Raw genomic sequence first — 12548 nt, forward strand, 5'->3', positions numbered from 1 at the left:
TTTGACATGAATCTCTAAAATCACTCTCATTCACAATGACCGTTTTGGGGAGAAAGCTTTGAGTGAAAATGTAGGCTATACTTTATATTGCAGATTCATTTCACCACAGTACCCCTTTCATGCATATGTGTAATTTCGCTAAACATTGTGTATCTCTCCATCTGATCGGGGTTTTCACAGCACATGTATTACTTTTTTGATCGAAGGCTTCAAATGTAGGATACCCTAGGAACTATAAAACTCTCCTCCCCTCACTCCATGTCAGAGCAGGGAGTGAGGGGAGAATGTAGATACAACGATTAGGCAAAAAAAAATTGTCATCAGCCTATTTCACAGCCCACTAATGGGTTCCAGGCCAGGTGTTGGGATTCAAAGGCGTGTGGTGCTTCTCATGATAATCTGTGGCCCCGGCAATTGCTTTACCTCTGATAGCCCTACCGACCGGCCGCTTTAACCAAGCACTATTGTCCTACTGTCACGCCCTGACCTTAGAAAGCCTGTTTATTTCTCTATTTGGTTAGGTCATGGTGTGATTTGGTTAGGCATTCTAGTTTTCTATTTCTTTGTTGGCCAGGTACGGTTCCCAATCAGAGGCAGCTGACTATCGTTGTCTCTGATTGGGAATCATACTTAGGCAGCCGGTTTTCCACCTGAGTTTGTGGGATCTTGGTTTTCCACAGTTGCTGTCTAGCCCTGCAGAACTTTACGTTTGTTTATTTTGTTGTTTTGGCGGTGTTTCAGTATTAAATATCATGAAAACCTTCCACGCTGCGCTTTGTCTCTTTCATTCAACGACGGACGTAACAGTCCCACTGGGAATGTGATGAAAGAAATAAAAGCCCAAAATAAACCATTCTCTCTACTGTTATTCTGACATTTCACATTCTTAAAATAAAGTGGTGATCCTAACTGACCTAAGACAGGGAATTTTTACTTGGATTAAATTAAATTAAACTTTTTAAAGTTTAAATGTATTTGGCCAAGGTGTAACTTCCAACTTCAACTATATTATGCACGGATCGGGGATTCTTCCATTCACTTTGGTCAAGAAATATTATGTTTCATGTAGCATGGATTGTGAATGTGTCAGAATGTGTAATACATTTTCATGTGAATACAAACAACTCCATTGTTCTAAAAGTTGTATGTTCAAGAAACAAATATTTGCCCTTACCACCATAAATGTATTCAATGTAAAACTACTAATTGAAAATAATTAGTCACTATTTCCTCTTATAAATTGAGAAAAAAAAACAAATCCATTAATTTGCTGTTTTACCAGTCATTGTGAGAGAGGGAAATCAAAGGCAGCTGGGGGCAATATAAATATGAGCTGCTAAGGAGTATGGAAACCACCTCATCTCTAACCACTACTCCTCTTTCATCCAGAGAACTATCAGTACACTGTGCTGGAGTCCTTGCCTGTGGCATCCGTGGTGGCCAGGGTCAAGGCTGTGGATGCAGACATAGGCCCCAACGCAGAGATGGAGTATAGGATCATTGAGGACGGACCTGGGTTGTTCAAGATCACCACAGATGAGGACACGCAAGAGGGCGTTATCATCCTTCAAAAGGTGCACATGCAGAGATTTTGTATCCGTCAAAAAATAATTTCTATGGAGCTCATACATTGATGGACAATGTTGTTTTTACGCATGCAACACTTCTGACTTTGTCCGTCAAAAGTTTAAGTCAAACTTTTTGTGGACAAAAACGGATAGTGACGAATGCATATCTTTCGTCCGTTTCCATCGATCTCTGTCTGTCCATGGCCTTGCATTGTCCAAAGATGATGACTCACTCTGAGAATGTGATGGGATGCTATGGTGAAGCAGAGTTGTGTAATATCAATGCTTTGATGTCTAACTTCAATTGCAATATAGGCATGCTTTTTTTTCAGTTGACCAATTATAATGGCTTTTATTTTATAGCCTATAGCACTCAAACTTTTCTTACTTTTTACTTAGTGGTCGAAATATAATGTCAATAGTTTATTTACTTGTAGACTATTTTAGTGTTTTTTGAAGGTTTAAAAAGATATCCCCAGGCCACTCAAGAATTTGAGACTGGCCGCCATGAGACTTTGTAGGTGTGAGAGCTATTGTGGGCCCCAAGCCAGTTGTCACAGGGTTCAATCTGATATTTTGTTTGTTTTCACCATCACCAGTCATCGACGAGTACCACAGAGTGGAAAGTCATACAGACAATAAACACAGACAATAAATGTGTCACATCAATGTCCTAGGGCTACAACTGTGAGCCAAAAATATGACAATATACCTTCTAAACACTCACATTTTTAAATGCATTTCAACTTGATGTATTGTGTGCCTTTTCTTGCAATCAATAGCTAGCTTTCACACTACACAGTAATTCAATATAAAAACGTCTGGATGAAAGATGTATTTGTGAGAGTCTGATTATGTGCAAGGTTGGATAGGGTCGTTGTATTTCTTCAATATACTTGTGTACCACGAGGCCATGTTGGCATGAGCAATGAGCATACAAATACAGTGTCTTTATGGCTATGCCCTCACCATTTATAGCAAATGTGGCCAGTGCTTATAAACTAGCCAATCAGGACATGCTTTACCTTGATTGGAAAGTCACTCTGTTGATATCTGGAATCCGGCAGACCTATACTCCTAAACTACAGTTTAAGTCGGAAGTTTACATACACCTTGGCCAAGTACATTTAAACTCAGTTTTTCACAATTCCTGACATTTAATCCTAGTAAAAATTCCCTGTCTTAGGTCAGTTCGGATCAGCACTTTATTTTAAGAATGTGAAATGTCAGAATCATAATAGAGAGAATAATTTATTTCAGCTTTTATTTCTTTCATCACATTCCCAGTGGGTCAGAAGTTTACATGCACTCAATTAGTATTTGGTAGCATTGCCTTTAAATTGTTTAACTTGGGTCAAACGTTTGGGGTAGCCTTCCACAAGCTTCCCACAATAAGTTGGGTGAATTTTGGTCCATTCCTCCTGACAGAGCTGGTGTAACTGAGTCAGGTTTGTAGGCCTTGCTCGCACACGCTTTTCCAGTTCCGCCACAGATTTTCTATAGGGTTGATGTCAGAGCTTTGTGATGGCCACTCCAATACCTTGACTTTGTTGTCCTTAAGCTACAGTATTTTGCCACAACTTTGGAAGTATGCTTGGGGTCACTGTACATTTGGAAGACCCATTTGCGACCAATCTTTAACTTCCTGTCTGATGTCTTGAGATGTTGCTTCAATATCTCCACATCATTTTCCCACCTCATTATGCCATCTATTTTGGCACCAGTCCCTCCTGCAGCAAAGTACCCCCACAACATGATGTTGCACCCCCGTGCTTCACTGCTGCCACCCCTGTGCTTCATGGTTGGGATGGTGTTCTTTGGCTTGCAATCCTCCCCCTTTTTCCTCCAAACATAACGAGGGTCATTATGGCCAAATAGTTCTGTTTTTTTCCCATCAGACTAGAGGACATTTCTTCAAAAAGTACGATCTTTGTCCCCATGTGCAGTTGCAAACCATAGTCGGGCTTAATTATGGCGGTTTTGGAGCAGTGGCTTCTTCCTTGCTGAGCAGCCTTTCAGGTTATGTCGATATAGGACTCGCTTTGCTGTGGATATAGATACATTTGTACCTGTTTCCTCTAGAATCTGCAAGGTTGTTTGCTGTTGTTCTGGGATTGATTTGCATTTTCACACCAAAATACGTTCATCTCTAGGAGACAGAACGCGTCTCCTTCCTGAGTGGTATGACGGCTGCACAGTTCCATGGTGTTTATACTTGCGTACTATTGTTTGCACAGATGAACGTGGTACCTTCAGGAATTTGGAAATTGCTCCCAAGGATGAACCAGACTTGTGGAGGTCTACAATTATTTTGTCTGAGGTCTTGGCTGATTTCTTTAGATTTTTCTATGATGTCAAGCAAGGAGGCACCGAGTTTGAAGGTAGGGCCTGAAATACGTCCACAGGTACACCTCCTATTGACTCAAATTATGTCAGTTAGCCTATTAGAAGCTTCTAAAGCCATGACATAATTTTCTGGAATTTTCCAAGCTGTTTAAAGGCACAGTCAACTGAGTGCATGTAAACTTCTGACCCACTGGAATTGTGATACAGTGAATTATAAGTGAAATAATCAGTCTGTAACAAATGTTGGAAAAATTACTCGTGTCATGCACAAAGTAGATGTCCTAACCGACTTGCCAAAACCATAGTTTGTTAACAAGAAATGTGTGAAGTGGTTGAAAAACAAGTTAACGGCTCCAGTCTAAGTGTATGTAATCTTCCGACTTCAACTATGTTTTTTTTATTAATATGAAATAGCTTTTTCTTTTCTCCTTTTTAATATTTGTCTCTCTTTATTGGTCTTACTTGTTCAGCCGTTAGACTTTGAGACCAAGAACAGCTTTAATGTGCGAATCGAAGCCACCAATCGGAACATCGAACCTGCGTTCGTGCACCTGGGTTCGTTCAGCGACACAACGTCGGTCAAGGTGACGGTGAAGGACGTGAACGAGTCGCCTGTGTTCTCAACACAGCTCAGCAGGATGGTGATCTCTGAGGACGCCAGAGTTGGCACCTCCATCGGGAGGGTCTCCGCGCACGATCCGGACACCTCCAACAGTGCCATCAGGTAGAGCCCAGCTCTCCAGTTATTACACACCATCACAGCCAATCTCTCTGTTTGTCCCAGCCAATTTCTGTAGTGGCACCTGTTTCCTAAAACAACTATACCCAGCTTGGCCCTATTCAAAGTCCTTTCACCAATTATATTCAACATGTTGCTACACCGTCAGGTTGACAGGAGGTCCAAACACCTTTAGAGTAGGACTGTAAATACACGTTCACCTTCTCACATCTCAGTAGCGACACATTTAAGCACCACCTACACAACACACTGACACTTAAACCACTGACACCATGAGTTCTAAACTTCCTCTGTGACTGTGTGACGCACTAAAGCCAGATGGTATTGTGGTTTTTGAGGGAATGCAACATTTTCAAAAGTGAAATGTCATCAACAAGCGTAGGGCAATCAGAAGGGTCAACCGTCTGTACCAGCTACATGGCTTTTTTTTTGTTACATATTTTTTTTATTGGCAACCACTCATAAACGCAATCTGCCCCATGTCACTCATGAGACTCCCTCCCATTATGTATTCATTGAAAATTAAAAGTGTTGTGTGGTGGTATTCATGCTAGGACCCTTAGTAATTTGTTCGTAATGTGAATCAGAACATGGAATTACTCAGCCATTGTGGTTGTGGTGTGTCTCAGCATCTTTTATAATCTGGCATAAAATGGCCCTACTAATGGTAACATTTAAATTATTGTGGAACTAATGCAACCAATTATATTGAGTAAAATTACATTGAATGATTCCCTTTGGATATAGGCTTATTGAAGATGTTATTTTGTCCAGACATGTGAGCTGCTGTATAGGAATAGATAGTGTTTGTTCTGTGTTCAGAGTTAACCCATCTCTAACTTCTATCTTTAAAAAACTTTGAGAGCAGTTCTTCTCTAAATCTAAATATTGACGATGTATAGATCTCTTATTCATACTTCAACATGATTCTTTTATCTAGCATTATAAACGGATATGAAAACTACATCATTCCACATGTTGACAGCTCAGTAATGGTCTGTACCAATGGACTGAATCCAAAATCCACTCTTAAAATGTTCATTTGGCACGTTTTGACGGTACAAAGTTCTTATTCCTCCAAAAGTGTTTCAAAGATACAGTTAATAATTTAAAATCAATACGAACTTTCTACAAAAGGAAAATACCTCATAGCTATGTCTGTCTGTCTGACTTACTGACTGTGGATCGGTGTGTCTGTCTCCAGGTACTCCATAGATAGAAACACAGACCTGGAGCGTATCTTCAATGTGGATGCTCTGAGTGGGGTCATCAGTATTGCCAAGCCCCTGGACCGAGAGGTCAACTCTGTCCACAACCTTACCATACTCGCCATGGAGAGCCGTAAGAGCACACACACACAACTTTCCACATCAGGCCTCAAAGTCAGACTAGTCAGTGTTTTATAAAGGCCCTGCATAAAGTATTGTAGTCCCTTCTGCGATGGAGCCGAATGTTAATTCTGACCAATGGCGGTCACTGTGACCTCTGGGTGTCCGTGAGTCATGGCATGTGTGAGGAGCGAGCTGCTGACTAAGGGCAGGCGCAGGCGATGGTAAATCCACTAGTGAACAATGCTAATATGAGGAGAGGTGCCATGAAGCCTTTGATTCATCCCTCCACGGCTTCAAGGACAAAGGCGCTCGCTCATCCCCCCTGGCCCACTCTGTCCACGCAGACACAATGGGCAGCAATCATCTCACAAGCTCCATTAAACGACATACTAGTTGCTCTACTAAGTAACTATAATCCGTATGAGTTTAAAACCACAATGAAGATCAAATGTACATCAAATTGTCATTGTATCAGTCTTGCACTCAATGCATAAATAGTCACAAAACCAAACATGGTAATCTTCATCACTCAAGTAAATGCATTGTGATTCAAGCACAAATATAAGCCTAACACAAATGATTCCTTGTTACTCTCAATAGAGTAACACATAGTAAACATTAATAATAACTGTGCAAAATGTTTCAACAGCCCTTCACTGAGGAGACATTGGCTTCTGACACACTTCTATTCTTTTTACAGTGGAAAGCAGCAGCTATAGAATCAGACGTCCAGGCAGTCTCTCTCAGAGCCCAAGGCGCCTTATTACGCTTTTTAGAGTAAAATGGGCTTTTTGTAACAAAAGAGGGGAGAGAAGCACTTCTTCATGCATTTGAGCCACGGTCCAACTTGCTCTAAAGACGCCAATGACAACAAGTCTGTGCCCCGGGGTGCCACGCTTCCTCTTTATTACCAAATCAGCCATCCCCAAATTTCGGCCAACACGTCACCTTTGCTATCAACGTGGCTGCCAACGCCAGGCTAAATCATTGTCCATCCAGGCTTTCAGAAGCCAGCCTTTTATTCAGTGCTGCATTTGTGTCAGAGCCTGTGGTACAGGATGGCCAGTGCTACTACACAGTCACTTACACCGAAACCAAACCGGCTGCACGCGTGCGCTATCATGCATAAATGTATTTTGCCCCACACACCAAAAGCGATCACGACACGCAGGTTAAAATATCAAAACAAACTCTGAACCAATGAAATTCTTTTAGAGACAGGTTAAAAAGCATTAAACATGTATGGCAATTTAGCTAGTTAGCACTCACACTTGCTAGCTAACTTTAATTTGTCCTATTTAGCTAGCTTGCTGTTGCTAGCTAATTTGTCCTGGGATATAAACATTGAGTTGTTATTTTACCTGAAATGCACAAGGACTCCGACAATTAATCCACACTTAAAAAGGCCAACCGAATAATTTCTAGTCATCTCTCCTCCTTCCAGGCTTTTTCATCTTTGAACTTATATGGTGATCGCATCTAAACTTTCATTGTATTACCACTACAACCGGCAACAAAGTACGTCTTTCAATCACCCACGTGGATATAACCAATGAGGAGATGGCACGTGGGTACCTGCTTCTATAAACGATCTGTGTCAGAAATAGGAATGACCTCTATTTTAGCCCTTGGCATCGCAGACGCTCGTTGTCGCGCGCGAGCAGTGTGGGTGCAATAACATTGATTGTGTCCGGTCTGGTCAGCATGTTAGGCTATTCTATATACTGCACTATTTTTGACCAGAGGTGGACTCTATCAGTGGAGGCTCCTCAGAGGAGAAGGGGAGGACCATCCTCCTCAGTGAATTTCAAAAGTGATCCTTTTAATATATTCACGTCACTTGTCATGACTTGCCCTTTGGGGCTCTCTCTCCACAGTTTTATGACGGTCATAAATACCTCCAGGAAAACGCTCTCTCCCACTCTCAGAAATTGATGTAAAATCCCTTTGTTACCACAGAGAGACATTGCGGTAAGGTAACATCAAAAAGGTTGAATAATTAAACAGTATTTCTCTAATCCAAACATTTGGAATGGTCTGTGGGTATTTAAAGAACAATCCTGTTGAATGTATTAATAATTTGCAATGTAACTAAGGACAGTAGAACAACATAACTGTATCTCTGAATGTGTATAATTCTCAGTGATCAGATTCACATTGAAATGTTGGGGAACTGACATGATTAAATACGAATCTATTTGTGAGAAGATGTGATGTTAGTCTTCAAAATTGAGAATTGTTTTTCATATGAAGTCTTAACCAAGTGAGAGGCCATGCCTATGTGAGCACAGATATTACGAAAAAAGGAGGGAACGCCGCTTTCCCCCTAGGGACTTTTCATTGCAGTATGTAGTAATCAATGTGTAACCTATTCTGTTTGTTTATGTAATTCTGTGTGATTATTTAGTTAGTAATTAAATAATTAAGCCAATTTGTATATTGCTGATTCATCATTTATGCCAGGGTTCATGCAAATATCCAAGGATTTTGCGACATTCAGAATGAGGCTAATAGAAGGTAAACAATTAATGACTAATGTCAGATATATTTATATCTAAGAGTTCATTTGAAAAACGCTAACTCTGTAAATAAACTTTTTACCCAAGATTGCTGATGAGTTGATTGTTACAGGATTAATTTAATCATCGTAATAATTAAACATAGTTAATCGATTTGATAAAGCAATTGTCAACATTAATGATAGTCCAAAGACACGTACACCAAATAATTGATTAAAACACTGTTCTGCAATTAAGGTCTACAGTAGCCTTAACCATACTCTGTAGGGTAGCACCATGTGTAGCCAGAGGACAACTAGTTTCTGTCCTCGTCTGGGTATATTGACTTCAGTAGAAAACCTAGGAGGATCTTGGTTCTCACGCCCTTTCATAGACTTAGACAGTAATTATGACAACTTCCTGAGGATATCCTCCAACCTATATGAGCTCTTGCAGCATGAATTGACATGTCCACCCAATCAAATAATTATAAAATGAGTCTAGGACTGAAAGCATAAGCTACAGCTAAGCTAGCAGAGCATAACATGAGTAGTTGACTCAGTGAGAGAAAGACAATAGTTGAAAAAATTAATTTGAAGGTGAAGCAAGAGAGAGAGCTATATTTCAGTGATTTCTTTTTGGTCACTTTCCTTTTCACTTACTTAGGTATCAAATGCAGCTAGCTAGTTTAGCCTACTCAAACACCCAGCTCAAACAAAGAGGGATGCCAAGTTAGCTAGCTGGCTATTGCTATACAACACTGGAACTTTTCCAAGTCAAGGTAAGCTTTTAGTTTTATAAATGTATTGCCACCGTGGTCTGCCGGTGGAACTGCTTAACTGCTTGTTGACTGTACTGCATGATTGTAGCAGGTTTACTAATGCATTACTTCTAGTAGCTATGTTGACTATGGCATTGTGTATAGGCTGTGTGTAGCGGTTATGGCTTGAAAAGGTTTTATTACTCAATATTTTCTCTTGACCTGTGCACCTAAGTTGTAAACTTTCATTCATGGGCTAGGTTGTAACAACCTCATGATGGGTATCGAGAAAATATTAATGTAGTAACCTAAACCTATCAATGTTGCATTGAGCATTCAATATGCTGTAATAGAAAAAAGGTCATGCTCATAAAATATTTTTTGATCTTCCCTCATCTTAAACGACACTGACCGCCACTGCTCTAGATAATGCACTATAAAGGGTATAGGATGCAACGTCGTACGCATCCCTAGCCATTTTCACGTAAGCTGTAGCTCCGCTCCAATCGTAATTAGCTGCCTGATCATGTTGGTTGATCCCCACCAGAGCAACTAAGGATGCCAGCTGATGGTGAATGCCTTGGATATGTCATTAGAATGGGCACTTTTGGCCACATTTTGCTCATTTCGCTCAACCTTTGTGATTAATTAAAAAGACATAAGAAAGATTGATAGTAGGGTAAGTGGATGAAGGTTAATAAAGTTAAGTCAGTAAAGTACTGAAGGAACCAGCTATGATTATAAAATCTTGTTCTCTCTCTCTCTCCTGTCTGTCTACTTCTCTCCCTCCCTCTTTTTTAGAGGATCCAACAAAGATTGGAAAAGGTTTTGTGGCCATCACAGTGCTGGACATCAATGACAACGCTCCGGTGTTTGCCATCGCGTATGAGACCCTCCTATGTGAGAATGCAGCTCCTGGACAGGTGAGAAACTAGCACCATGTGTAGCCAGAGGACAACTAGTTTCTGTCCTCCTCTGGGTATTATTAGCTAATGGGGAAGGCAATTATTGGTACTGCTTTCACCAACCTTGTTGATTCAATTCACGTTCAGATTTACCCACTGCTTATTTGCACTTAAGCATCCCATTAGATGAGAACTTTTAACATTTAAGATATTGCCTCACCCACACTCACTGTTTGATTCCCATTAGCAACCTGAGAAACAAATGTAAATAAAATCTGCATCAGCCTCAGACTGTGTATCATCTCTTTTTCAAAGCTTGAGGTCAAATCGAGGGAGACACATTTGTTAGATCCACATTTTTAGATCAAATTGCAGGCATTGTATCCTTCATTAGAGATGTTAGTCATTTCTGCTGCTGCTAGCTGAATAATGAAAGTGTTTGAATTTGCCAGTGGCTTGGCTCTACAATGATATCACACAATAAAATTATATTTCATGCCGGGGCAGAGTGGGTGTCTGCCCGGGTCGGATTTCTCATTCGGTGTGTGTGTCTATGTGTGTGCGTGCGTGTATAGAGGATCAGTGTGGTGGGCACCAGAGAAAAAAGGAATCACAACATGATGTAAACAAAACGGGAAGGCTGGGACCTTCTCAGGAAGGAGATGAGTTCTGTCTCCTAGAGATGAACGTACTTTGGTGCGAAAAGTGCAAATCAAATCCCAGAACAACAGCAAAGGAACTTGTGAAGAAGCTGGAGGAAACAGTTATAAAAGTATACAGTTGAAGTCGGAAGTTTACATACACCTTAGCCAAATATATTTAAACTCAGATTTTCACAATTCCTGACATTTAATCCTAGTAAAAATTCCCTGTCTTAGGTCAGTTAGGATCACCACTTTATGTCAGAAAAATGGAAGAGAATTTAATTTCACCTTTTATTTATTTATGAGAATAATCAGACATTGACTATCCCTTAGAACATGGTAAAGTTATTAATTACACCCAGTCACAACAAAGATAGAAGCATCCTTTATAACTCAGTTGCCAGAGAGGAAAGAAACCGCTCAAGAATTTCACCATGAGGCCAATGATGACTTTAAAACAGTTACAGAGTTTAATGTCTGTGGTAGGAGAAAACTGAGGATGGATCAACAACATTGTAATTACGCCACAATACTAACCTAATTAACAGAGTGAAATGGCAGCCTATACAGAATAAAAATATTGCAAAACAAGCATTGTGTTTGCAACAAGGCTCTAAAGTAATGCTGCAAAAAATGTAGCAAAGCAATTAACTCTACCAATGATCAACTACCAACTTGAAAGAGCTTGAAGATTTTTGAAAATCGCTGCCAAAGCTGATTCTACAAAGTATTGACTTAGGGGTGTGAGTATTATGTACATTATATATTCTGTATATATTCTGTATTTCATTTTCAATAAATTTGCAAACATTTCTAAACTTGTTTTCACTTTGTCATTATGGGGTATTGTGTGTAGATGGGTGAGAATGTTTTTTATTATGTTTTAAATTCAGGCTATGACACAACAAAATGTGGAATAATCAAAGGGGTATGGATATTTTCTGAAGGCACTGTATCCAAATCAATCAAACAGTTTTTAAACGGCAAGATATTCAGAAGCAAGGACATGGACACTGGTGCCCTTCGATGGTAGGGGTCTTTCTCACCTCCTGTGTGGTCTGTCTTGTGCCTCATGTCTACTGTTTAACAGCACACTAATCAGACAGGACACAGCCATGGCATGAGAAAGTCATAGAAAGCAGAATGAGCCTCAGCAGTGTGGATGAGTGATTACTCAGCCGAACCATACTGCTTACAGTGAGACACCAGGGTCCTTCAGGTGTGGCTGAGAACCCTGGGGTGTAAAGGCTCTGCTGCTGCTGAGATGGCTATATATTATGCCTGAGATGCCTCTCTACTGCCAGACAGCCAGTTGGCTGTACATCCACCTTAACCTTACAGGTGCACACTCTTATTATAGAGCTGAGGTCCATGGAAAGCAAGGTTGCTGTTCAAAGAAAACTGTTTTAGGAAATGGTATAGCACTTTTTTGAGGAGGTGTTTGATATACATCTGGAGTTGAAGTGTTGGATTGTTGTCTGTGGGGTTGTAGCCAGGGTTGGGTAGGTTACTATCTAAATGTAATACGTTACAGTTACTATTTACCTGTCCCAAACTGTAGTCCGTAACATAACTTTTGAATTACCCAAACTCAGTAACGTAACGTGATTACCTTCAGTTACTTTTGGATAACTTTCACCTTTAAACCTGTTATGGCTAGGGGTTCTGCTAGCCAGTTAGAAATATTTAACTTTCATACATTCACAAGTGAAATACACCAAATTAAAGATTAACTTCTTATGGCTGGGGGGCAGTAT

At 40.3% G+C, this 12548-nt stretch overlaps 1 protein-coding gene across 1 annotated transcript in view; it reads left to right on the forward strand.

Moving 5' to 3' along the window:
- The window catches only part of LOC112215161 (cadherin-7-like), a 98947-nt gene that overhangs the window by 36648 nt on the left and 49751 nt on the right, over positions 1–12548 (forward strand). The window contains exons 6-9 of the mRNA XM_024374106.2: positions 1390–1574; positions 4385–4638; positions 5858–5994; positions 10044–10165. Coding sequence (XP_024229874.1) covers positions 1390–1574; positions 4385–4638; positions 5858–5994; positions 10044–10165 — 698 coding nt within the window. The remainder of the gene's footprint in view (positions 1–1389; positions 1575–4384; positions 4639–5857; positions 5995–10043; positions 10166–12548) is intronic.

This window comes from Oncorhynchus tshawytscha, linkage group LG16, assembly GCF_018296145.1.
Source record: "Oncorhynchus tshawytscha isolate Ot180627B linkage group LG16, Otsh_v2.0, whole genome shotgun sequence".
Taxonomy (NCBI): Eukaryota; Metazoa; Chordata; class Actinopteri; order Salmoniformes; family Salmonidae; genus Oncorhynchus; species Oncorhynchus tshawytscha.